This window comes from Myotis lucifugus, unplaced genomic scaffold, assembly GCF_000147115.1.
Source record: "Myotis lucifugus unplaced genomic scaffold, Myoluc2.0 scaffold_511, whole genome shotgun sequence".
NCBI classification, from domain to species: Eukaryota; Metazoa; Chordata; class Mammalia; order Chiroptera; family Vespertilionidae; genus Myotis; species Myotis lucifugus.
Window position 1 is genome coordinate 54816 of NW_005871559.1, and position 27539 is coordinate 82354.

Below are 27539 nucleotides of genomic sequence, written 5' to 3' on the forward strand. Positions count from 1 at the left end.
GCAACGGGGGGAGCAGTGGGCAGTGGCACCACGTCCAGGGCTAACCCCTGAACCTGTCTCCAGGGCCGCCTTTGCTTCTGTAACTGGTTTCCTGAGTCCACGCAGTCCTGAGGCTCATTTCTTCTGCCTCTGAGACCTTCTTCTTAAAGGGCCAGAGCAGCTCCGCCTATACTCACTCCAGTTGCTATCCTCTTGCCTTTTCTATCTTCTGCCCTTCCTTTGTTTCACTTCCCAGCTTTAATCGACATACTCTCAAAATAAAAACACTAACTTTAGCCACAAAATAACTTTTGACTTTTCAAATCTTTTCATTCCCGACATTTTCCTCCTTAGAAGCTAATCAGTGTTCTTTTCACAGGCAGGTTGACATGTGGCCGAAAGAGAAATGTGATCGCATCATGAAGAGGAGATTAACATTTTGATTCTCAGATAGGAAGGCAGCCTCTGCACAGAGGTTTCTGACTTGGGGGCGATAGTTCAGAATCAATGATCCCTTTCTTAGATGCAGCTAGACCAACCAGCCTAGCCTGAGGGGAAAAGCAAGCATTTGTACAGAACACAGCCAAACCTCACCCGTTTCTCTTTTCAGCACTCTCATTCAAAAGGCTGCATGGGGTGGCTCCTCCGTTCGCCTGAAAATCACCTCTGACGTGGCCCTGGAACCCCTGAACAGAGGGGCATTTACACAGCACAGCAGAGTCTGAGTCTGAAATGCTTAAAAGGCCCACCCCCATTCCCGAGGAAGGGAATGTGCTAGGTTTGGCTTCTCGAGACCAACCTTACTCATTTCACTCCTGAATAATAAAAAGAACCCAAAGAAAATTATTATTAAAAATATTTTTATTTACTGAAGCTGATCAATTCTCATAGAAGAACAGAGAGGCACATAGTATATTCTTTAAAAAAATTAAATTACAAGTTAAAATGGAAGTGTTTTAGACTTTAATATATATTTTTTTAAATGCATATAAAACTTGATCTTTCGGCAAGCTGTTGTTTGTGTGAGCCGATGAGACAACTACATATCATTTTATGTCTGTTTACACAGCCACGTCCAGAGCTGAAACCACAAGAAAAGAGAATACTATTTCTCATATAGTTGGAGCTGACTTCTAATAAGCTACTGGTTATAATGCAGGGGGGTCTTTTTCTCTTTTAGCATAATCCCAAGTTTGAGTATCTCCAATAGAGAATAAGTTCTAATTTCTTACACGTGAAAAACATTTGACATATGCAAATTATTAACTTGAAAACAAACAAAATACAGGTGTTTAAAAATTGACTTTCAGTTTCTGCTCCCCTTTGGTATGAAATCACTGCTTCTGCGGGATTACAATCCTCTTTTTGTTTTCAAGGTTAAGTACTAGGTATTGATGTCTGCTTCCTACCTTCTGCATAGATGAGAGACCAGCTTCTGTAGGAAGGAAATACAGAGTTAATAAAATCAATGATGCTGGATTGTGTGCTAGGAACTCCTAGTCTCTAAAAAATTAAATGTATCCTGCCTTGGCCGGTTTGGCTCACTGGATAGAGCGCTGGCCTGCAGACTGAAGGGTCCTAGGTTCAATTCTGGTCAAGGGCACATGCCAGGGTTGCGGACTCAATCCCCAGTAGGGGATGTGCAGGAGGCAGCCAATCAATGATTCTCTCTCATCATTGATGTTTCTATCTCCCTCTCCCTTTCTCTCTGAAATCAATAAAAATATATTTTAAAGGAATTAAATGTATCTTAATTTTCATCAACATAAGGTCATGCAAAATATTACAAATATGGAAACTTCTCAGCAGAGAGAGAGGAGGGATAGGAGAGAGGAAGAAAGGGAGAGGACTACTAAAGCTTTCTACTTTCACAGGTTTTTTTAATGCTCTTATGCTTACATCAAAAACAACTAAAATGATGAATACCTTTTAACCTAAACTGGGTTCTACAGAAACTGTGCATGTGACGTGAAGATTTGATAGCAGGAAACACAAATTGAGAAAGTGCTTACTGGGTCAATAAACCTTTTTCTACAACTTGAAACTCCATGAAAAGACTTCAGCCCAGATATTCAGATGAAATGTTCATTTACATTCTTTTTTTTAAAAATATATTTTATTGATATTTTACAGAGAGGAAGGGAGAGGGATAGAGAGTTAGAAACATCGATGAGAAAGAAACATCCATCAGCTGCCTCCTTGACCGGAATCGAACCTGGGACCTTTCAGTCCACAGGCCAACGCTCTATCCACTGAGCCAAACCAGTTAGGGCTGTTCATTTACATTCTGATTTTGAATGCTCTATGTGGTCACTGCCTTCAATTTAAAATTCTAGGTATTGAGAACAAGAACTTTTTTTTTTAATCTCCACTTCTTATACAAGTAACTGACATTTTACCCTGATTAAATTTAGAAGGTATGTATAAATAGGTCAAACCAAAGAGAAAGAATTGCAGGTCAAACAAACGTGAAGCCTTAACTCCACCTTATCAGCGTTCCCAAGTTACTCATTAAATCTCCATTGAGATAGAAGACGAGATAAGCAAGGTGACTTACCCACGAATATTGAATATTGAAGTGGACTTTTGTTTTCTTCTATTACTGAGAGCTGTTCTTTTGAGCTGACTCTTCTGAGGCTTCTAAGTTCTACAAAACAACTCCCAAATTAGTAACCAGGACAGAAAAACGAGAAGATACTTAAGAAGACAATATTCAAATACAGCAGGTGTTTCTTGAAAAGATCTCAGGGAAGTAACGAAATACAATGAAGGAATTTCATTCCACGACCAGCCATCCAACAAGGACCTACTGATTTCCTATTCGTGTGTGGGGCCCTTTGTCTCTTGGTGGAGCAGGGATGCTGTTTGCTTTACCACACGTGTTGGGGCTGAACTCTGGCTAACGCCCAAAGAGACCTGGCTCTTTGTCAGCCTCCATATAGACTCGGTGGTGAGCCCTTAATGAAGATAATGGTCATCAAAAGAACCAGCCACCCTGAATGTTCTCATTCACTTGAGTGCCTACTGAGGGCTTAGTCAGCATTGTTAGGTGTTTGGGGGGATGTTTTTTTTTAAAGAGAAAAAAGGAGGAACGAAAAGGATGATACCTGGAAAGACAGAGGCAGACACAGGTGATGAACTTCAGTTTGTAGGGTAAGCCCCCTTGGCAGCTGCGTCCTCCTCCCCACGGGGCCTATGTTTGAGCCTCGACAGCATTCCCCTCGGCGCTTCCAGACCTCCCTGCTTGACCCACGCTGCCGTCTCCACTCAGACAGCCTTCCTCTGTATCTTACAATCTGATGGATTTGATTTTATTCACTTAAAAACACGATTCTAAAAGGGATCCATAGGCTTTAGCAGCCCGCCACACAAAAAGGGATGATACCGCCCTAACCGGTTTGGCTCAGTGGATAGAGCGTCGGCCTGCGGACTGAAAGGTCCCAGGTTCGATTCCGGTCAGGGCATGTACCTTGGTTGCGGGCACATCCCCAGTAGGAGGTGTGCAGGAAGCAGCTGATCAATGTTTCTCTCTCATCGATGTTTCTAACTCTCTATCCCTCTCTCTTCCTCTCTGTAAAAAATCAATAAAAATATATTTTAAAAAAAAGGGGGGGGATGATACCAAAGGTCTCAAACTAGTAATGAGGACATCCAGTCCCCTGTACCAGTCAAACGCCAAGTCCAGCCTCAGGCCAAGTTCCTCCCCACCCCCACACCTCAGCTCCTAGGAAGCTGTTGTGGGGGAAGGGGATGGGGTCAGCTGTGCTGTTATATTCTTTCCTTTTTTCTCTGTTTTTAAGTTATTGGTATATTTTTTCAATAGTTAATACACTGATGTGGTTTGAAAAGAAAAATCATGTATATTCTTATTTCATCCCCTTTTGTAAACGTGGTGAATACCGTATGAACCTTTCAGCATCTTGCTTCTTTTCACTTAAAAATATACCCTGGAAATATTTCCACACCCAGATCTTCCCCGTCTGTTTCACGGGTAGGCAATGTTCCTGCGAGTGGACACCGGGGCTATCTCCTAAGCTTTGCTGTTATAAAGCAATCCTGCTGTGGAAGATTACTTGTCACACATGCAGGTGTGTCTGTAGGGGCTCCCAAAGGCTCAGTTCTCCTGCGACTTTGAGGAAACAGAGCCAGGCCCTGCCTGAAGGATGGAATGACTTGTGCTCCCCCAGCCAAGGATGAGAGTGCCTGCTTCAGAGGCAGGCTGTGAAGTGAGACCTTTGTCTCTAGCAGCAGATGGCAACACCTGGAGAAGCGTAAAGGCTGCTCAGAATGCTCCCCTATTGCAAAAAAACGACCAGAGGGGCCCTGGCTGGGTAGCTCAGTCGGTTAGTGTCATTCCGATACACCAAGGATGAGGGTTTGATTTCCAGTCAGGGCACTTATAAGAATCAACCAACGAATACATAAATAAGTGGAACAACAAAACTCTCTCTCTCTCTCTCTCTCTCTCTCTCAAAATTAAAAAAAAAGAGAGAGATCAGAGGGGAGGAGTCTGTAAAGTTCACTGCCAAGTGGGTTTTTGCTCATTGTTCTCCCAACATCCCAGAATCACTTAATCCACTGGAACACACATTACATCCAGAGCCAATATTCTTCCCAACTAAATGATTATCTGATTCTAGCTGAGGGATGTTAACTAAGAGATTTAGTCACTTTCCTCAGCTGTAAAATGAAAGGTTGAGATTAGATATCTCTTCTGGGTCTGTCTAACCCAAAAATTCTCTTAAGCCAAGTTTCACCCACCTCCATCAGCTTCAGTGACTTTTCCTCTATACCTGAGGTCACTGTTTAGCCTCTTTCCTTCACTTTTCCTACCAATTCCGTCAGGGTCTTTCCTGAGCATCCTGTGTGATGGGCCCTGTGCTCTACCTGGGGATGCCACCTGAGTAAGAGGGGCACTAAGGGGCTCAGGGATGAGCAGGGAGCCACGGAGATCAGGTGCTGAGACACATGCTCTGATGGAGACATACCCATACACACACACACATCCTGTGCTATGAGGTCAAAAGTGAGGGAGCTACTGATTATGTCTCTGATAGGAATTCAACATCAGGCCCTAAGGAAGAGGCTGAGCCCTAGCTGGTTTGGCTCAGTGCATAAAGCTTCGGCCTATGGACCAAAGGGTCCTGGGTTCTATTCCAGTCAAGGGCATGTAACTTGGTTGCAGGCTCCTCCCTGGCCTGGACCCTGGTCAAGGTGCATGCAGGAGGCAACCAATCAATGTGTTTCTCTCACATCAATATTTCTCTGTCTTTCCTTCTCTCTTCCACTCTCTCTAAAAATCAATGGAAAAATATCTTCGGGTGAGGATTAAAAAAATAATAAAATAAAAATAAAGAAGAGGCTGAGACAGAGACTGAGGCTGGGGATGAGAAGGAGTGTCAGCGATTGTACTGAAACACAGCAGTTCTGCTGAGACACTTGCTTTGAAAACAGGAGTTTGCTCCAACACATCTGGTGTATCGGGGAACAAATCTGAGCCCAGTGTGAAGTTTGCATTTGTTCACATGTGATTTTTGCCCACGAGAAACACAAGGTGAAATGTACCCAGCTGGATTGAGCCATGCCATGTAGGAATACACACACACACACACACACACACACACACGCACACGCACACACACACATGCACACATGCACACACCCTGGCAGCCACACCCACCCACCCACATCTGCTGCTACCCCTCCGCATCTGATACCCCTTCTTCTCCCATTTCCCAATCAAACTCCAGCTGGAACCTCTCTGACACGCGAACTTCATGTCTTTTTCAAGGCGAAGTGCCATGTTTACTGCAGTACTTCCGTTATGCTTGCTTTTAGAAAGTCCTTATGTGTTAGAGGTACATGAGGTATTTATGAGTAAAATGATATGATGTCTAGGAGAAAGCGTGCATGGACGGGGAGACCAAACAAAAATGACAGGAAGTTGCTGGCTGCTGAAGGTCTGTGATTACAGAATTCCTTCTACATCCGTGTGTACTTAAAATTTTCTATAATAAGGTATGCTTTTTAAAATCCCCAAGTAATCAGAAAGAGGAAGTTTGGGTGCAGTGACATTAGAGTATGACATTTTCTTCCTCAAAACCAGCGTGCTGCCCCCTCCCCCCAAGACATAAAGAAACGTGCTCTCTGCCCGGCCAGTGACGCGGTGCAGGAGGACTCGGTGGAGCGTTCAGGTACCACACGTGGGGCCGAGAGAAGAGGAAGCACCTACCTTCTTGGCAGCGCCGTTGGCATTCTCAGAGCCGATGGGGAGCAGAGTGCTCAACTCCAGGTCCGTGACCATCTGGCGAGATTCTGCCAGCAAACGCTGCAGCTTGCTGGTGGGAGAAAAATCGTCCTGGGAAGACAATGCAATGTCAGCATCCATGAAATGAAGAAGCATATTTAAATGTTTAAGTATACACTTTTACCTAGTAAAAGTACCAATGCTTTTACATAAATACCTTTATAGAATAAAAGTATAAAAACAAACATGGAAGCAACTTCAGAATAGGGGTCAGCTGGGGGGCGGGGCGTGGAGAATGGGAGAATGTGGGAATTACACCTTATCTGTAACACTTCATCTCTTTGCATGTTATAGTCTTCATTTTTTGTGTTTAAAATAATGATGAATTAAAGTTGATATGTCAATCTCAACTTGGAGAGCCTGAGGGACATCTTGCCTAAAGCTGATCTGTAGGATACTCGCAGGGCTTTTCTAAGTGAAATACGAACCTTTTCACTGGGCAACGCTGCATCTTTGCACCCGAACAAAATCCTGGGTGAATTCCTTTTCTCAGAAGGGGACTCTGTCTCCAGCAACTTCTCCTCCTCTCTTATGGCAGCACCCACACAGTGGGAATGCTGGATGGCAATGAGCTCGCTGCGAATAAGAAACCAAACGGACACAGACATCTTGAAACGGTAGCGAACATGTACCAATACTCTTATGCTTAAAAGTATCTCGACAGGACAAAGAAAAAGTTGTTTCTCTTCTTTAATGAAGTTGTAAGCAGAACACTATAGATCTGAATAGACCATTTGAGAAAAATATTACAAATTAATGCATACCCTTTGCAATAAGAATTAAAACAAAATTCTTAGTTAAAGGGTAACTATAGAATAAAGAATTTCTCTCTTCCCCCAGCAAAAAAAAGAAAAGAAGGCTCAGAGACAGGATGAACCAAAAAGGGGGAGAATTAACAGAGTATAATTTCTGAAAATTTTAGTGTTTTGGTTTGTGAGACCGATTTCTGTCAATGGCATATAAAGGTCCTTTTGTGTAAGTAGAATGGCACGGCTGTGGCTCATTAATTCTATAGTTTCTCCAAATCAGAGAACAGACACATGCAGCTAAGCTTCTAGGTATGTTATTCGAGTTGATAACGAAAGCTGCCATGGCTCAGATGGGAGGCAATGGCCCCTCCTCCGCCATGTAACCTGTAACTAGGTGAGAGCAGGCTGCCCTGGCTTCTCCCTCCACGGGTAACCTCTGGCTGCCAAATGGAATGGTGTACAGATGTGAGCACTCAGATAATAAAGTGGGTCACAAGTTCTCACAATCTAAGGAAAAGTAGGCAAATAGAATTATCTTTTCTACTTCATCACGTACTTGTCATGCGATGCCCGGCATGTGCCTCTGCTGGCCGAACAAGGAGTCACTCCTGATTATTTCATACCAGGGAGGTCAAAATGGTCTCGAAAGAAAACTCCACATTTAAGTTTTAATTTTCTTACATACATTAAACTTAATATATTTCCTCTTTGCTCTTAAAACCATCTGACACTGCTTTTCACTTAACATATGGGTGTTCTTGTTGGGTAGTGAAGTCTGCAGTGGTGCCCTACCCATAGATACCATTATCTAAAGAAGACCTTTAAAAACCAAGTATGACCCTGGCTGGTTTGGCTCAGTGGATGGAGCATCGGCCGGCAGACTGAAGGGTCCCGGGTTCGATTCTGGTCAAGGGCACATGCCTTCGTTGCAGACTAGATTCCTGGCCCTGGTCGGGGCATGTGCCGGAGGCAACCAACCCAATCGATGTGTCTCCCTCACGTAGATGTTTCTCTCTGTCTCTCCCTCTCCCTTCCACTCTCTCTAAGAATCAATGGAAAAATATCCTCGGGTGAGGATTAACAATAACAACAAAAAACAAGTATGAACACATAGCACTTAGTATGACAACCAATTTTTTAAAATTTTGCAACTGACGGAATACCTATGCGCATGATTGTTCAATGACTCAGCTTCTAAAAGAGCCAAAGGACAACCCATACAATGCAAGTTCTAGAAACAAAATGCAGTCATAAAGTCCTATGAAAGTCAAAGGCCTCAATATAGAAACTCTGTCTTTTCTGTGATTTAAGGCTTACCAGGTAGGTTTTATTTGAAAATAGCTGACATTATTATAGCATCACTTAACCAAAAAATTCAGCCATCCTGACAACATGATGAGTCTGAGTAATGCATATCAGCTAATAATGCATATGCAGCTTATGCTAATAACTAACCCATTTTCTTCTCATAGCTTTTCCAGCCTGTCACATATAGGTATTCTTTCTCTTGCAGATTTTAAAGAGCAAGAAAGTTTGGAAAATGTACAGTGAATGCAGAGGCAGGAGCAGTTGGGTATGTAAGTGTGTGTGTGTGTGGGGGGGGGGCAGGGTGCAACCCTGGAGAAGGATGTTACCTGGGATCCAGGCAATGCGTTTGGTCTGGACACAGAGACACAGCTTATCCAGCCAAACCCTCCCAGAGCCGCACAAAGTGACTCACCTCTTTGTTATTAAATAAAACATATCTTCCCACCCACCCAGCATGGCTCAGTGGTTGAGCATCAACCTATGAACCAGCAGGTCACAGTTCATTTCTGGCCAGGGCACATGGTTGCAGGTTCAATCCCCAGTGTGGGGCGTGGAGGAGGCAGTCAATCAATGGTTCTCTCTCATCATTGCTGTTTCTATCTCTCCCTCTCCCTTCCTCTCTGAAATCAATAAAAATATTTTTAAAAAACCGTATCTGGCCCTAACCGGTTTGGCTCCATGGATAGAGCGTCAGTCTGTGGACTCAAGGGTCCCAGGTTCGATTCCGGTCAAGGGCATGTACCTCGGTTGCGGGCACATCCCCAGTGTGGAGTGTACAGGAGGCAGCTGATCAGTGTTTCTCTCTCATCGATGTTTCTAACCCTCTATCCCTCTCCCTTCCTATCTGTAAAAAAATCAATAAAATATTAAAAAAACAAAACAAAAACGTATCTGCCCGACCCACAACAACCGGCTTTGTTTTTAACCAAAACCTTTGCCTCAAAGGCTGTGCTACGTGCAGGTTTTTCACTGGAATCAAGTTCAGTTTCCACACAATCAAAAACTCAACAGCCTCTGCTGCAATGCAGAGGAAACAAGTTGCCTCAAATATTACTCGTCTGCAAATATGAGGTGGCTACTGCACTGCCTGCACTGCCAGGGGCCCCCTGGGTGTTACGAACATGAAACCTCACTAACCTCGTGGAGTTGTATTTTGTTCCACTGGCACTTTCTGCACAAGTGCACACAGACTTGTGGCGAACAATTCTCTGCAGTTTAGAAGGCTTGAAGATGTTCATCCACTCCATGTCGGACATCTGGCCTGGGGCCTCGACGATGAAGTTACTCGGGTGGCAGCACCTGAGCTCACACGTGTCGTTCTCGCCCAGACAGGCTTCGCTTCTGTGGCAACATGAGAATCCCGATCTGTCCAGGGGGTCTTGGCATTCGGCATCCAGCTTCTCGGGCCGTTTTGAACCAGAGCAGTCAGCCAGGCCCAGGTAAACACTGACATCATGCCAGGGCTTCTCATCAGATGAAGCCAATGTTTCTGAGAGGTGTTTCTCTTCCATCTGAATCCCAAGATCATTCCCTTTGGGGGATTTTGCGTGGCTCTTGCACAATGTACTTTTATTTTCGGGTTCAAACAGGAGTTTTCCTCCCAGAGACCAAGACTTTTGTTTCTCCGTTAAGTCTTTTGCAAACAGAGATGAAACAGCGATTACACTTTTTCCCCCAAATGAAGTATTAACCTGTAGCTTCTTTTCTTTGCACACTTCACAAGAGCTCTTGTCCGACCTATTTTGCTGAACAAACATGGTCTCAAATTTTTGGTCCTTAACCAGTGACTTCTGATATTTCTCCTTAATATCGACTTTTGGGTGGTAATTTTCAAGGTCAGATAAACACATGTCTCTGCTACAGTGGTGTCACAAAAAACGGAAGTTATAAGATACACCCAATACTGTCATTTTCAATAGTTCACCCAAACCTCATTAGTTGAGCCACATTCTAATAAGACCCATTTGCCTATTAACAAAGAAACAGGAAAATTGAGGTAAGAGCAGGCTCGCCCTCAGCTCGCCGAGCTCCTCCAGCAGCTATGCACAACGTTCTTTGCATGACTTCTTTTGGGCCAGTACCCTGTCTGTGTATTTTTATTTGCCCTTATTCCTAGCCCCGTGCCTATAGTAGAGTACTGTGAGTGCTGAATGAACAAATGACTCATCCCTGTAGTTTCTACTTTAACTCAAAGCCTTCTACACAACAGAAACACAAATAATGTTTAATGAATTTCTTTTCTCAAATGGCTAAATTAGGGTCATGCCTAAAATTCTAAGCGCTGGTCTCACCACAACCTGGGATTAAAATGTTTATTATTGCCGAAACCGGTTTGGCTCAGTGGATAGAGCGTTGGCCTGCGGACTGAAAGGTCCCAGGTTTGATTCCGATCAAGGGCATGTACCTTGGTTGCGGGCACATCCCCAGTGGGAGATGTGCAGGAGGCAGCTGATCGATGTTTCTCTCTCATCGATGTTTCTAACTCTCTATCTCTCTCCCTTCCTCTCTGTAAAAAATCAATAAAGTATATTTTTAAAAAAATAATAAAAAATAAAATAAAATGTTTATTATTAACTCACATAGATTTATTCCCTACTGCATAGGGAATAGCAGTAGATGCTGGCCCACAGCAAGTACTTAAAAATATGACTAAAAGATGGAATAAAATACAAGATTACACTAACAGCCTCTTCCTATGGTTACCTGGAATCCAGGGCCTTTGATTCCTCCATCTTCGAGTTATATATGTGTATTAACTCCTGAGAATTTTCCACATTGAAATTCAAAAACTGTAGATCACTCTGTTGTTTTACGTAAATCTGCAGTAGATATTGGTAAGTCAATATAAAGTGTAACAGTAAAACTAAATTGAGCCAACAATTGGGCACTTTCAAATGTTAAAACAGATCAGATAGTGACTGGAGACACGTTAAAAACTTGTGCTTTTGTTTTTTCTTCCTGTGTTAGCACTGAGATTTGTTAGTCCAACTTGTTTCCTAACTTTTAATGACTGTAACAAGACCATATCTGCTACAATAAATATGAAATACAGCTAATGTAGCTGGGATTCCAAAAGCACCATAAACAAAACCAGCAGACGTACACATTTCCTAATTTGATGTTTGTTTTTAAACATTTCCCACCTGATAATTGTAGAAGAAATGTAACTGGGGACATACCTGTCTCAGACTATGCAGTTCTGCATTTGTTCGTTCTTGCTTTGACTTCGCAATATCAAGCAACTCATCTTTCCTTTTCTCTCTCTCTGCTATTAAAGGAAAAGTATTATTAAAATACTTTTCATCAGCCACATTAACACAAACCTCTTCATGTCCAAAAAATATTTTGAGACATTGGTATGAGTAGAAAAAATGTTTAAGAAATCAGCCTAGCGCTGAAACCGGTTTGGCTCAGTGGATAGAGCATCGGCCTGCGGACTGAAAGGTCCTAGGTTCGATTCCGGTCAAGGGCATGTACCTTGGTTGCGGGCACATCCCCAGTAGGAGATGTGCAGGAGGCAGCTGATCGATGTTTCTCTCTCATCGATGTTTCTAACTCTCTATCTCTCTCCCTTCCTCTCTGCAAAAAATCAAGAAAATATATTAAAAAAAAAAAAAAGAAATCAGCCTAGCAAATAATCTTTTAAATTATGTCAAGAAATGGGTTTATTATAGTATCATCTAATAAATTCCATATATTTTACTTAGGAAATCATAACAGAATATAAGAGTGAAAATTGGTGAATCAAAAAGAAAAGAGACTGTCAGAATATCCTGTGTTTTTTTCTTCCCCTGATCTCCCACAGCATTTCATTCATAGCATTTGTTTGGTACTAAGTTTTCTGGGCCTATGAGTTTCTTAGCAAATAGCAGAGTGCCTGGCACACAAATACTGATCCAAAGATTGATTGAATTCAGTTCTGAAGCTATAAATATATCTTAAATATAGCTACCTAGCTATATATGTATCTTTAGCAATATAAGACATTACTTTGAGCCCTAGCTGGTTTGGCTCACTGGCTAGAACGTTGGCCTGAAGACTGAAGGGTCCCAAGTTTGATTCCGGTCAAGGGCACAAGCCCAGGTTGCAGACTCGATCCCTAGTTAGGGGTGTGCAGGAGGCAGCCAATCCATACAAAGTCTCTCTCATCATTAATGTTTCTAGCTCTCTCTCCCTCTCCCTTCCTCTCTTAAATCAATACAAATATATATTTTTAAAAAAGACATTACTTTGAGACAGCAATCCTAATAATGGAAATAGTGACCCCTACTGGTAGAAAGACGTATTTTCCACATGAGATTCAAATTAAGAATTCAATTTTATTTGAAAAATTTTAAATAAAATGCTGCATTTTGCCCCCTTTACTTTATAGGAATGTATTCTCTTCCTAGAAGGAAGGGCATTGAGGGTAAGGTGTGGGTAGACAAAAAATTTAATTTTATTTATAGTTGGAATTTTACCTCCAAATCTATGATTTCTCTAATACATGCTGCCAAAATGAAAGCCTAATAAAACCCTCTTGGCTGGCAGGGATAGGCATAAGATCTATATATCAGTGATTCTCAGCTGGGAGCAGAGAAAGGAGAAATTTTCACTACTGGAAAATGAGATTCTGGGGTAGGGAGGGAGGGGATAAAGTGTGGCAGAATATGGAGAGGAGGGAATGAAATTTTTGTTTACCAGAAGGGGTGAAGTTAAACCTTACTGACAAACTTGCTTTTAAATCATTAAAAATTTATCTCCAGCATTATTATTTTTAGGATCATACTGATGTAACAAAACGCGTAACTATTTTTCCAACCTTAATAAATTAAGGTAATCTATTTGCAAAACTGAAAAAATGTGGAATTACTAATTTTTATATAGTATTAGCACAAGTATAAACAATCTTCCTTCTTCAATTCATAAGTCTGTCTTAATGGATTTTTAGTGAGAAGGACAGTCACAGGCTTAAGCTGGAAGGGAGGGCAGCTCATTTTACAAAAGAGGAAACAGGGTCAACTGGGAGGTATTGTAACAGTTTAAAAATTCCCTGCCTGGTCCCTCCCCACCCCTCAAAGGGTGCTTTAAAAAAAAAAGAAAAGAAAAAATGACTTTGAGAGACTGTAATTCCTTTAGTCTGCCATAGTAGTATCGTAAAAAGTTTAGTATCCTATTCAGTCACTTAAACTATTTTTTACCAGTAAAAACCAATTCATCGTGCAGGCAACTCTTCTCTTGCTTGAGGCGAATGATCTCTTCTCGTTGTTCATTATTCTCTGTTGTCTTTTCATTTAGATCCTCTTCACAAATAGAACAAACAAACAAAAAGTTCTCAAATAAACACTAGTTCCTAGAAGAAGACACACATTATGACTACGTCTCATGTCCTCAGCACCCTTTCCAATGAACAGGAAGTCCTGTTAAACCTACAGCCAAAATCTGTCCCATCTGCAGCAGCTCATGGCAATGACCCTGGCCAAGGCTTTGCTACCTCTCACCTGACTGGTCTCCCTGCTGGAACCGTGCCTATTTTCCACAGTGCAATGAGGGCAACCTTTTCAAAATAAAAATCTGCTCACATTACCTCTGTTAAAAGCCTCCTACCATACTTAGGTTGAAATCCAAACTCGTAATAAGCCCTCCTGGCCTGGACCGGCCCTGCCTGTCACTCTCCTTCTTTCTTTCTGTTCCTTGAAGGTGTTCCAACCTCAAAACCCACCAGGGCTTGTGCACTTGCTGTTCCTTCTGCCTGGAAGGTTCCCGGCCCAGATCCTCACATGCCAGTTCTTCCCATCATCCAGGTTTCAGCCCAAACGTTCTCCTCAAAGATGCCTTCCAAGTCCACCCAAACTGAGTTTCTATTTCCCTCACTCTCTAGTCCACTATCTATTGTCGTTTTTCTTTTTTAAAAAAGTTTTTTAGCCGAGACCAGTTTGGCTCAGTGGATAGAGCGTCGGCCTGCGGACTGAGGGGTCCCAGGTTCGATTCCGGTCAAGGGCATATACCTGGGTTGCGGGCACATCCCCAGTGGGAGATGTGCAGGAGGCAGCTGATCGATGTTTCTGACTCTCTATCTCTCTCCCTTCCTCTCTGTAAAAAATCAATAAAATATATTTAAAAAAAAAAATAAAATAAAAAAAAATAAAAAAGTTTTTTAAAATATATTTTTATTGATTTTTTACAGAGAGGAAGGGAGAAAGAAAGAGAGTCAGAAACATCAATGAGAGAGAAACATCGATCAGCTGCCTCCTGCGCACCCCCCACTGGGGATGTGCCCACAACCAAGGTACATGCCCTTGACCGGAATCGAACCTGGGACCTTTCAGTTTGCAGGTCGACGCTCTATCCACTGAGCCAAACCGGTTAGGGCAAAAAAGTTTTAATAAATATTCAATTTATAAAATAAGGCATACTAACACTAAAACAGACTTTTTCCGTGAATATTTTACCTAGGTATACACAGCATTCAATAAATACTTATCAAATGCCACCATGTACCCCAGGGGCTGTGCTATTAACTGCAGATCCAAACAAAGGAGACTGAGTCGGCCCCTGCTGCCAAGGCCTACCTTATGGTCATGGTTCTAGCTGGAGCCACAAATGGACACAAAACTATGACCTGCCACAAGTCAGAGCATCATCAGAACAAGACCGAGTCGTCTAAGTTAAATCAGCCACAACAGTCACACAATCTCAACAGCAACTCGCAGCCTCACGAGGTGCTGTGGGCACGCCACTAGGACAGAGGGAGGGTGGCCTCCACACCCCACGGCTTTGTCACTCTAAGGGGCTTGTTCCACAGTGGGAGTCGGTCTCCGTGTCTAAGGCGGTGACTATGTATAAAATGATAGCGCCTCTGCCCACAGTGGGGAAAGGCCAGAGGAAAGCAGATCTACCTCCACAGCCTCTGAAGACACATTTAAATTTTGACTCTATCACCTATGTCCATATTCAAGTACGTAGCACTAACCTACCCTTCAGTTCATTATAAAACCTCAAGTAATATTACTCAGAAAGAAATGAATCATGGAGCTACTGTGAGAATGAAAATAGAAAAGGAGAACGCAAAGGAACCTTTAAAAATAAAACATGCTCCAAAAGTCACTCTGGCAGATCGTGCCGTTCGCGGCAACTCCTCACTGCTCCCTGCCTGCCTCCCACAGTTGCTTGCAAATCCTCCCATGAGAAGCAGAGGATATTTCTCCACCACCTGACTTCGGGTTGAGCCACGTGACTTGCTCTGCTCAGTAGAGTGAGGGGGAAGTGAGGTGTGTCAGGTCCTCACATTTCTGCTTCCTCTCTGACACTTCCGCCTTCACCGTGGGAGGAAATGCCGTGAGATGAGGTACATGAAGCGGAACTAGCCCAGATGAGCAGCGTGGCCTCATCAGCTTCCTGCCTCATGAGTGTACCAAAGACTCACTGCTGCCTGCCACTGAGATACTGTCCTTGCTTGTTACCGAGCAGTATCAGCAGTACTGACTGACTGGTGCAGCCAAGGCAGGATTATGTCACAAATATCATGCATTATGCAGTTTCCCCAACTCTGCTATATATCTCATAGCACAGAAATGGCATATGAGATGAACATTTCATGGTGGGACCTAGCCAGCAACAGACCTACTCTTGATCGTAAGATTCGGTAAACCTGAATGAAGGAATATATTCCCAGAATAAAATGCTTACATTTATATCTCTTCCTTACCTTTTAGTTTATTGATTTCAATCTTAAAGGTCTTCAATTTCTGCTTATAGTCTTGCTTTTCTTTCACGATACACGTCTCCACCATCTTGGCGTCGCGCAAGGCTTGCTCTAGCAATTTAAATTTCCCCGAACAGTCTGCAATGTGATTGACTGCCTCAATAATATCTTTGTCCTAAAAACCACATTTGGAAACTATTACAGAAGATTTTTAAATTCCCACTAATCAATATGAAAAGATTACACTTGGTATTAAGACGTCATTGTGTGCCAGGTTTCAGTCTATGCACTTTTCACGTGTTAACTCATTTTATCCACACGGTAACGCTCCGAGAGAGGGGCTATATTTATCCCCAGGTGACCCATGAGTCAATAGTAAATTGCCCACGGTTACACAACTAGTTAGTGATGGAACTCCCATTTGAACCAACCAGCTGGCCCCAGAACCCAGTGCCACCCACCCTCGCTTACTGTCTCAGAAAAGCTTAGAACCAGACAACTCAACTCCCTGGAAAACTGCAATAACAGGAGGGCTGGTGGCCCTTGAGGGGGCTTATGCTTTGAGTCACAGATAAATCCCAGGGGCCCCACTCTTCCTCCCCTTCTTTTCAGCTGCTAAAATGACAGACTCCAAGACCTTATCCCAAACCTACCCAGATCAGAACCTCTTACTGTTGAGGTAGTTTTTTAATTACAAAAAGAGGATATCTGCTGGTTGAAAAGCAATTCAAACAATACCTAAAAGAATAAAAATAGTAAGAGTTCTTTCCCTCCCCCGCTCAAATGGAGTAACTATTAGCAGGTTTTATTCCTGCCTAAGGTCACAGCTTTCTGCTCCAGCATCCTATGCGTGTTCCTGAAAAACCTCACAGTCCGCACACCTCACACTAGGAGGACTCATGGAGAAGAAAAAGGTTGGGCAGACCATTCAATAGCTGATGGAACTTTGTGATCAGACCAACGTTAGCAAATCCCAACATCCCTATTAAGCACATGAACACAGTTCAGCAGATGCCAACACAGACGCATTAGTCGGCCAAGCCTTTTCAGCACCGTCATTAGCACTCACAGCTCTGCCCGGAGTTTGCTATGACGGAACCCACAGTGGTTGTTGAAGCCATGAAGCTGGTCATTACTTAACTAAAGAAATTCTGGAGCTTTTAATATTTTTCTCTTTAATATTAAGAAAACTTGGCCCTGATCACTTCAAAACATTAATGTGCTGGGGGAGGGGGAAATCACATATGAATTAGCAAGATTGTCCCACTCTACCAACATCATTCCCCCACTTGCCAGTTGTCAAACATGTGTGTTATGGCAAAAGAGACTGTTTATCAATCACTGCTCATGACATGTTAGTCACTATCTATAATAATAAAAGCTTCATATGCTAATTAGACCAAACATCCCTCCGGGCAACATTCCGGACGAAGCCAGGGCTGCGAGGGAAGCCAAGGTCCCGGGTGCCAGCAGCCAGAGGGAAGCCCGGGTCCCGGGTGCCATAGGGAAGCCAGTGCCAGCAGCCAGGGGAAGGAAGGCCTCCTCTTACACCAATTTCGTGCATCAGGCCTCTAGTAAATATATAAGACTGCTTGAATGCTAACAGTTTTTCTCTCCATTAAAAAAAAATTAACAAGCTCTAGCTGGTTTGGTAAGTGGTTAGAGCCACAGCCTGTGGACCAAACGGTTTCAGGTTTAATTCCTGATCAAGGGCATGTGCCTGGGTTGCAGGTTCGATCCATGTCCCTGATCGGGGTGCATGTGGGAAGCAACCAATTGATGTGTCTCTCTCTCTCTCTCTTTCTCTACCCACCCCCTTCTACTTTCTCTGAAAATCAATGGAAAAAATATCATTGGGTGAGAATTAAAAAAAAAAAATTAACAACCATTCTGATTGCCATGAGACCTAACAATGGATCCCTCGGAAGAAAACGAGTTAATCCGGGTTAATCCGGGCATGCTAGACCATGGAATGGGACTTGGAGACAGAAACCAAAAGTGGAGTCTTGCCTCCTCTCCCAATGCCTTGAGGACATCATTTCAAACTCGCTTCTCTCATTTCTAAAATGGTAGCTCTATCAATCTGCACAGCTATGGATTTAAATAAGATTGTGTGTGTGACTATCCTATCTAATAAAGAGGAAATATGCAAATTAACTGTTACTCCGTCACAAAGATGGCAGTGCCCATAGCCACAAGATGGCAGCACCCAGTCCCCTAAGCCCAGCTGGGTGGGGGGGAGGGATGGGGCGGCAGGCACACAGTCCAGCTGGACTGGACCCATCCTCAGCCCCCCAGCCGTCCAGGGCAGGCCCAAGGCGCAGACAAGCCTCGGATGGTGGCTGCCCAGCTGCCCAGGGCCAGCCCGAGGCTCAGGTAACCAGGGCCGGCAGAGGTTTGTGCTGCCGGCAGTGGCAGCAGCAGAGGTGTGATGGGGGCGTCGCCTTTCCCTGATCGCGGGGTCGCCTCCTGTCCCTGAGGGCTCCCCGACTGTGAGAGGGGGCAAGCCAGGCTGAGGGATCCCCCTCCAGTGCATGAATTTTCATGCACCGGGCCTCTAGCACTTTATAAACTACAAAGCACCCCAGTAGATGGAGATCATATTATTCTGAATTACCTTTAGCTTTATCATTGTAGTGAGAGACTGTTCTCGAGCCTGTAGCTGTCCTACCTGAGCAGAAAGTTCCACTAACGTATTGCTGAGATTTTCGTTTCTAGCCTGCAAGGGAACAACACATAAATACACATAAATGCTAATGCATGAACCATCGAAAAGCTTTCATTACTGTCAGCAGCCACACTCTGTGTTCATTCTTGTATTTTGTTTATTTTCTTTAACTTTTTTTTGTAACAAAATGGGCTTAAGTAAGCAGTCATCAAAAGGAATACAAACATCTATTTCTCCATTACCTCTAGCATCCTCTCAATACAAGTGTTTGCTCTACTGAATTATGTTTATAAACATGTTTATAAACATGTCTACTTCCTAATGTCTTTTATGTATAATTCTAGGTTGGCAAGAAAGAAGAAAATGAATGAATGAAAACAGAGTTCCTTTGCTAAAATAAAGTAGTAGTGAACTTCTGTGCATTATTTTTTACTCTGTGTTGGGGTACTGCCACTTGCCAGATTTTTTTTAAACCACAGAACTATAGCTGATATAACTATTGTATATATCAAGCATGTCAAACTCGCAGCCCATGGGCCACATGTGGCCGACAATGAATATTTTTGTGGCCCAGCCAATATAACGGTATGTAAAAAACATTTTAATAAAAATTTCATAACTTAATTTTGACAATATCCTGTTATACATAATTATTAATAATGAACTACAATGTTCGCTAATGACGGATTACTATAATCGTGTTGCATTTATTTCCCTTACGCACCTTACGTGCAGGCGCACCATTTCTCTCCACTAATACTAGCAGCGAATATTTTAGCAGCCGATGGCCACATCATTAGTCATGTACTGACCTGTTTGGTGTGCGCAACAGGAAATATTTCGCTTTCAGAGAACAAGAAAAATAGGTTTATTGCGTTACACCTATTAATTTGTGCAGTTATTCAGTGTCTTGTAAGTTAATGTTCAAGAAAAAATATTAATTTTTATTAAAATGTTCTATTATTTTATGTTAACAATTACTCATTTATTTCAGCCCTTTGTATTCAGCATGTCTCTATTGAAATAAACCTATGTTTCTATGAAAATTGGAGCTTTTGTTTTTTTGCGGCCCACATAAACTTAAACCTTGTTTATTTGGCCTGTGTTAACCTTTGAGTTTGACATGCTTGGTGTACATGATGTGTTTATTGGTTAGGAAAAAAGAATAATCAGGCTTTTAAAAAGATATCTTCATGGAGGAAACTTAACTGCATATTACTAAGTACAGTTAAGTTTCCTCCATGTGAAAAGACTACAATTCTAACCATACATTTTAACCATATGACATTCTGGAAAAGGCAAAATTATGGGGGCAGTGAAAAGATCAGTGGTTGCGAGGGGCTCTGGGAGGGAGGGATGGAGCACAGAGAGCTTTCAGGGAGTGAAACTTTTCCGTACGATACAATGCTGGATATGTGTCATTATACATTTGTCAAAACCCTTTTGGTGATAATGATATGTCCTGTATGTATATACTGATTGTGATAAATGCACCACCATGGTAAAAATGTCCATAATGGGGTGGGAGGTGGGGGGTGTATGAGAAATCTCTGTACAGTCCACTCTATTTTCCTGTGAACCTAAAACTGCTCTAAAAATAGTTTATTAATTTAGAAATATCTTCCAGCTATGCAGCCCCCATAATGCATTAGCCCTAACCTCCAAAGTGGTGATATTTGGAGATGAGCCTTTGAGAGATAATTAGAATTAGAGGTCATGAGAGCAGGACCCCATCATGGGATTAGTATCCTTATAAGATACCAGAGAGCTTGATCATTCTCTCTGTTCCCAACACAGCAAGAAGGTGGCTGTCGATAGACCAAGAAGAGAGCCCTCCCAGGAAACTGACCCTGCTGGCAGACACCCTGATCTGGGACTTCTCTCTGCCAGAACTGTGAGGAAAGAAACTTCTGTTCGTTAATCCCCCCAGTCTATGGCATTTTGTTATGGCAGCCTGAGCTGACGGAAATACTTCCTTTTATAAAAAATATATTTTTATTGATTTCAGAGAGGATTGGAGTGGGAGGGAGAGATAGAAATATCAATGATGAGAGAGAATCATTGGTTGGCTGCCTCCTGCACGCCCCACACTGGGGATTGATCCTGCAATCTGGGCATGTGCCCTTGAATGGAATCGAACCTGTGACGCTTCAGTCCACAGGCCGACATTCTATCCACTGAGCCAAACTGGCTAGGGCTGAAATACCTCCATTTTTAAATTGAACATATCAATAGATTCTAGAATAGTTTTTACTTAGTTTGTAATTACAAACTCTCTACTATAGTAATCTGAAAAAAGAGGCATACAATAAAAGCTATACTATTATTGCAAATTATTAAGCCCCATTGTATTACCAAGATTTATACTGAATATCATCACTATGAAACAAGAAGAATATGAAGGATGGAATAAAAAATGGCTTTCTCTCTGTGCCTCTCATAAAGCATGAGCTCAAAAAAAAATGTCTGATACCAGGCCAGTGTGGCTCAGTGGTTGAGCATCAACCAATGAACCGAGAGGTTGTGGGCCCAATCCTCAGTGGGGTCATACAGAAGACAGCTGATTGATGTTTCCCCTTCATCTACCTTTCTCTCTCTTTCTCCCTTCTTCTCTCTGTAGAAATCAATAAAAAATCTTTAACAAGATAACTGATGACTACCCAGTTCATCAATCTTACAGATTTTATTTCTAATATGCCTCTAACATGGGTTAGATATCTGTTTATCATATCAGATAAGACACAGTTCTTTAGAAAGCATACTTTGAAGTGCCCAAAGCTTGGTGATACTGCTCTCGGACTTTGAGAAAGGCTTTCCAAAATAACCCATTGTTGATAAAATGATAGATGTTACTGAACCAAGTGGCCCAACAGAAAAGGGTTGTCATGAAGCTTCATCTGCAGGACAGACAGCTAACAGAGCAGTACAATGAGTACAAGACTAGGACGATGGACGGCTATACTTTCACATACACGCACATGCATTTTTACTGGAACCATTGAAATATACCAGTAAATCGTCCATAACTGAAACGCAACCACAATTTGGGCTAGTGAGGCTGATCACAAAATCAAACCCACCTCAAGGTCTTCAGAGAGGAGAGAGGAATGGGTTGCCTTCTGAGCCATTTCCTGAAGCTGGAGCTGAGTCTTCTGAAGAGCTGTCTGGCATTCCGTCTGACTAGATTCCAGGGTTTTTACCTTCTTTGTGAGTGACCGGATTATTTCAGTTCTTTTATGTAGTTCACCTGAGGGAAATTTCACCAGTCGCTTATTTGTGGTCAGAGCTGAAGCTTAAAATGCATTATTTTCCAATACATCGTTAAAAAGTAATTGTGCTAAAAAATTTTTTTAAAGATAATTCTTCTTTTAAAAGTTTGTATTATAGCTCCAGCCAGTATGGCTTAGTTGTCTGGAGTGTCATCCCATACACCCAAAGGTGGCAGGTTCAATTCCCAGTCAGGGCACATACCCAGGTTTCGAGTCGGGTGTGTGCAGGAGGCAACTAGTCAATGTTTCTCTCACATCAATGTTTCTCTCTCTCTCTCTCTCTCTCAAATCAATCAATAAGTTAAAAACAAAACACAATTTCTAAAGGTTCACTCCTAACACACAGTGTTAACTGGAGCTCTACTCAGCACTCTTTCCACATGTAAGCACTTTGTTCATCCGACTTTAATTCATATTGTATTTGTCTGTTTGATGGTGGGTATTCACAGTCCTCCTACTGTCATTGACACTGAACTCCAGGGCAGAGGGTACCGTGAGCCCTTTTCATGTGGAGCCTACAGAAGTGCATACTAGTACCAGTGGTGGCTGCACGCATTTCTGACCTTCCAATTTGCTGCAACGCTCTTCCAAAGTCAACACCTTCTGCCGATCCTCCTCCCACGACAGAAGTTGTCTCTGATGTACTGCAACCATTTCATTGAGCTCTTTATCTCGATCTTTCAGTTCTCCAATGAGCAGCTGCAGTTCTTTCCGTTGTTTCTCGATAGTGGAAATCTCGAGGTCTGACCCGATGTTCTAATCACAGAAAGTGGTTTCACACAAAATAAAACTCATCAATAGGATAAATCAGCCAAAGCCTATTTCCAAATAATTATATCTTCTTGTGCTGCCAATTCAAGGTAGTGATGTTAGCTAAGTTTTATTTGCTCTTTATAATGTGGCATCAAAATTATGTATATTTAAACCAGGATCACACCTACTGTTCACTGCTTCTATCATTTTGTAATACCACACACACCATTCAAAAAGTGGGACTGTCCTGGCTGGTGGGGCTCAGGGGTTGAGTGTTGAATCATGAAACAGGAGGTCACCGTTCAATTCATGGTCGGGGCACATGCCCAGGTTGCAGGCTTGACCCCCAGTAGGGGTGTGCAAGAGGCAGCTGGTGGAAGATTTTCTCTCATCAATGATGTTTCTATCTCTCTCCCTCTCCCTTCTTCTCTCTGAAATCAATAAAAACATATTTTTTTTAAAAAATTTTTAAGTGGCTAAATTACAAATGAACCCATTTCTGCATTTTTCTTTGCTGTCAACCCTTTTCTTGTATCAACCAACAATATTTTTTATTATTATTATTTTTTAAATGGAGCAATCAAGTAAAGGGAAACATGAAATAATTACTGGTTAAAAGTAAATAATCTTCATAACACTTAACACATCTATATAAACTCACTCTATCAATTTAACATTGGGACTGATCCAAACTCAACATACCTATTAAAAAAACAAATCTTATAACGGAAAGTTTTCAAACATACACAGAAGACAGAACAGCACAATAAACTCCCCTATGCTCAGAACCCAGGTCCTGCCATTATCAGGATTTTGCCACATCTGTTTCAATTTTTTTCCCCTTTTTGTTGTTGATGAAAAAAATACATTTCACTCATACATACTTCAGTATGCATCTCTAAAAATGAACATTTTATATAACCATAATGCCATTTTCATACCTACCCAAATTATCTACAGTAATTCCCTTTTAAGCATACATCATTTTAAAATCTAGTGCAGGAAAGTTGGTCTGACCTAAGTGGGGGTCCAGAATTAGCCACTGGGTGGCTCTATAATCTTGGACTAGTTTCTTAACTTTAAGCCTTAGTTTCCTTCCCTATAAAATGGCAATAACAGCACTGTGATTATTCTTAGAGTTGTGTGGATTACTCAAGGGGCAAGAGAAGCTCTGTAAAGTACTTCATAGTACTTGGCACATCACAGGACTCAACAAGCATTAGCTATTAAGATTTTAAGTTACATTTCAAAATATGGTACTGTTCCCATCAATGAAATAAAGAGCTAAATGTATTACTTTAAGAATTCTATCTTGAAACCAGGTGGTGTGGCTCAGTGGTTGAGCATCGACCTATGAATCAGGAGGTCACGGTTCGAACCAGGAGGTCACCTATGAACCAGGCATGGTCAGGGCACATGCCTGGGTTGTGGGTTTGATCCCGTGTGGGGCATGCAGGAGGCAGCGGATCAATGATTCTTTATCATCATTGATGTTTATCTCTCTCTCCCTCTCCCTTCCTCTCTGAAATCAATAAAAAATATCCTATATAATAAAAGGTTAATATGCAAATCAACTGAAAGGTAGAACAACTGGTCACTATGATGTGCACTGACCACCAGGGGGGAGACGCTCAATGCAGAAGCTGCCCCCTGGTGGTCAGTGAGCTACCACAGGGGGAGCAATGCTCAGCCAGAAGCCAGGCTCATGGCTGGCAAGCGCAGCGGCAGTGGCAGGAGCCTCTCCTGCTTCTGTGGCAGCACTAAGGGTGTCGTGAGGAGCTGGCCTAAGCCATCAATTGGACATCCCCTGAGGGTTTCCAGACGGTGAAAGGGTGCAGGCTGGGCTGAGTGCACAAATTTCATGCCCCCGGCCTCTAGTATTTAAAAAAATAATAATTCTATCTTGCCCTAGCCAGTTTGGCTCAGTGGATAGAGCGTCAGCCTGCAGACTGAAGGGTCCCAGGTCCAATTCTGGTCAAGGGCACATGCCTGGGATAATGGGCTCAGTCCTTACCAGGTAGCTGATCAATGATTCTCTCTCATCATTGATGTTTCTATCTCTCTCTCCCTCTCCCTTCCTCTCTGAAATCAATTTAAAAAATAAAGAATTCTATCTTGAAAAGTTCATGGAGGCCATGTACATCATTCCTGCTTTCTGAAAAATACGACTTGTAAATAAACAGAAACAACGAATGGGTTAGTTATTAGTAACTAAACACACAAGAAAAGGAATTTGGAGTTAAGGGATTCCGAATCACAAGACCCGAATTCCAGTCTTTGGTAAGCCATTCATTCATTCATTCATTTTTGTTCAACAAATACTTACTGAGCACCAAGTGGTTGGGGATACAGCAAGGAGCATATATTTTAGTACCGGAAAACAGGCAACAGGCCAAGTATACAAAAAAGTTCATCCCATCGCATACCGATTAATGCAAACCTAGAGCAAGTTCACTTTCAATGCTTTTTTTTTTTTTTTTTGGCTGGGTGCTCCCCCACTGGCAGGTTACTGAGGACAAATTAAGGACAGGAAGGGAGGTGGCCTAGAGGAAGCCGCTCTACAAATGCCCACTGTCATCGTTAAGAAGTGAACACCTGCCCTGTGGCCCGTGTGACTCAGTTGGTAGGGCACCGTCCATGCATCCACAGGTTTCCGGTTCCGGTTTGATTGCCAGTCAGGGCACAGACAGGGTTGCCGGCTCATCCCAGGTTGGGGGAGGGGGGGCTGTGTTTCTCTCTCACATAGATGTTCTCTCTCTCTCTCTCTCTCTCTCTCTCTCTCTCTCTCATTCTCTCTTAAAAAAGAAGTGAGCACCTGGTCCCACCACTGGTCTTAACGCCTGGGTTGGACAACAGGTTTCTTTTGAGATAAGGAAACGGGATATGACACTCCATCCCTCCGGTTTCCCTTGTTTTAAATCTGAAGCGGAAACCGTGCCCTAAAGGCCACCCGAGTTCGGCCAAAATGCACGCCGTGCCCGAGGTCTGCTTGCCTGTGGTGCCCAGGCCGCTCACCTGGCGCCCGGCGAGGAAGGGCACTGTAGGGTTCATAGGTGTTTCCTCCGCCCCCGGAGAAAGTCGCTGTGCGCAGCGTCACCTTGGAAACGCCATAGCGCGTCTGCCCGCAGCGGTGGGGGTGGGGGTGGGGGTGAGGGTGGGAGGGGGGGAGCCCAGAGCCCGGGAGCCCCGCGCCCTCGGTCCAGCCCGCCCAAGCGCGCCCCCAAAACCGCCTGCCAGGAGGACCTCGCGCGCCAGGGGCGGGGCCGCCCGGGCTCTCGCGATACCTCGGTAGCAGCGCAACCAGACGCGGGAAGCTGGCTCCCACCAGACCACGTGCGGACACCGCTCTCACGACGCTTCATGCTTCCAAATCCGGGCCTGGGACTCAAGAATGATTAATCTGAGAATATGCGGCCCGCAAAACAGGTTAATAAGGGACGAAAATGAAAGTTTCTGTCCCCATCACCCTGGGTTATGACATTTGAGTTGCTCACCTAGTTCCCTCTGGCCCCACTGAACTGCGAGCTTTTTAGCTGCTGCATATAACTGACACTGAGAACAGTATCTGGCATTCAAACGAGTACATGGATGGAGGAAGACACCAGCCCCGGTAGCCAATACTTGTTGGCCAGCCCAGCAGACAGCTCTAAACTAAGAATTGCAATTAAGCCCTAACCGGTTTGGCTCAGTGGATAGAGCATCGGCCTGCGGATTCAAGGGTCCCAGGTTCGATTCCGGTCAAGGGCATGTACCTTGGTTGCGGGCACATCCCCAGTAGGGAGTGTGCAGGAGGCGGCTGATCGATGTTTCTAATTCTCTATCCCTCTCCCTTCCTCTCTGTAAAAAATCAATAAAATATATTTAAATAAATAAATAAATAGTCATTACTTGAGTTTTTTTAAAAAAAGAATCGCAATTAAAAAAAAATTTGTTTAGACTCTGGATGTAGCTCTTGAACAGCAATGAGAATCTTGCAACTTTATCATGACAAAATTTACCACATTCTGGTTTGAATCTAAACCTTTCACGTGTTGTTTCATAGTCCTCCCTTCTTTCCCCTTTTACTCTTCATGATATATAGGAAATGAACTATGAAAAAATACTTATCCCTGACAAGTAAATAATACATTTAATCCCTGGTCACCCACCCCCTACTGCTTAACCCATACGCTGGCATTGCTGCCAAGACAAGTTACCAAATAGTCTTATAGTATTTCAACTTTATTTTTTGATTGTGAATTAGCAAAACACGCCATTGTGTTTATAAAATCTGAAATGGAAAAACAAAATTACAGTTTGCTTTCAAACTTCACTGATGTGGGTGACACTTGCCTTCATAGGATAGGCTCATGTTTTAGGAGAACCAAGACATTGTCTTAGAATTTAAAATCAAGAAAGAAAATTCTGACAAGTTATTAAAAATAGTTTATCCAGCCCTGGTCGGTGTGGCTCAGTTGGCTGAGCATCATTCACGCACCAAAAAGGTCACCAGTTCAATTCCCGGTCAGGGCACATGAAGGAAGCAGCTGATGGATGTTTCTCTCTCAAATCAATAAATACATATTTTTAAAATACTGTATATCAAAACTGTATTTGCATTTGAAGATGCCAGCTTAATCATGACAAATCTCTTACATATATTGAGGTAGGCTGTTTAAGGGTTAGTATTCTTTTTGCTAAAAATACTAGACTGTGAAAACATTCCACAAAACACATATAAATAGAATGTATGAATTAAAGTCATGCTTTGTTCTACTACTTCATTTAATCAGAGATTAAAATATACTCTATTTTAAATTCAGGTCAAAGAAACACATTCACA

General features: G+C 42.7%; 1 protein-coding gene across 6 annotated transcripts; it reads right to left on the bottom strand.

Moving 5' to 3' along the window:
* Positions 1–822: 822 nt before the first annotated feature.
* On the bottom strand, positions 823–25856 carry CCDC62 (coiled-coil domain containing 62). 6 transcript variants are annotated; one of them, XR_002826511.1, is made up of 14 exons: positions 25733–25768; positions 22528–22720; positions 21776–21942; positions 18645–18746; positions 16031–16202; positions 13524–13625; positions 11523–11611; positions 11047–11162; positions 9481–10200; positions 6715–6862; positions 6212–6337; positions 5664–5823; positions 2537–2626; positions 1365–1414 (listed from the first exon to the last, which is right to left on the bottom strand). XR_002826511.1 is itself a non-coding variant. In XM_014446191.2 (13 exons), the coding sequence occupies exons 1-12, from the start codon at positions 25766–25768 to the stop codon at positions 2579–2581; spliced, it is 2019 nt and encodes a 672-aa protein (XP_014301677.1). In that variant the 5' UTR covers positions 25769–25856; the 3' UTR covers positions 823–1414; positions 2537–2578. The 6 variants fall into 6 exon arrangements, 5 of the variants coding, with proteins under 5 accessions (XP_014301677.1, XP_014301679.1, XP_023600826.1 ...); XM_014446191.2 differs by lacking the exon at positions 5664–5823 and having other exon boundaries at positions 823–1414; positions 25733–25856; XM_014446193.2 differs by lacking the exons at positions 5664–5823; positions 25733–25768 and adding an exon at positions 22902–23001 and having other exon boundaries at positions 823–1414.
* Between the last annotated feature and the right edge of the window lie 1683 nt (positions 25857–27539).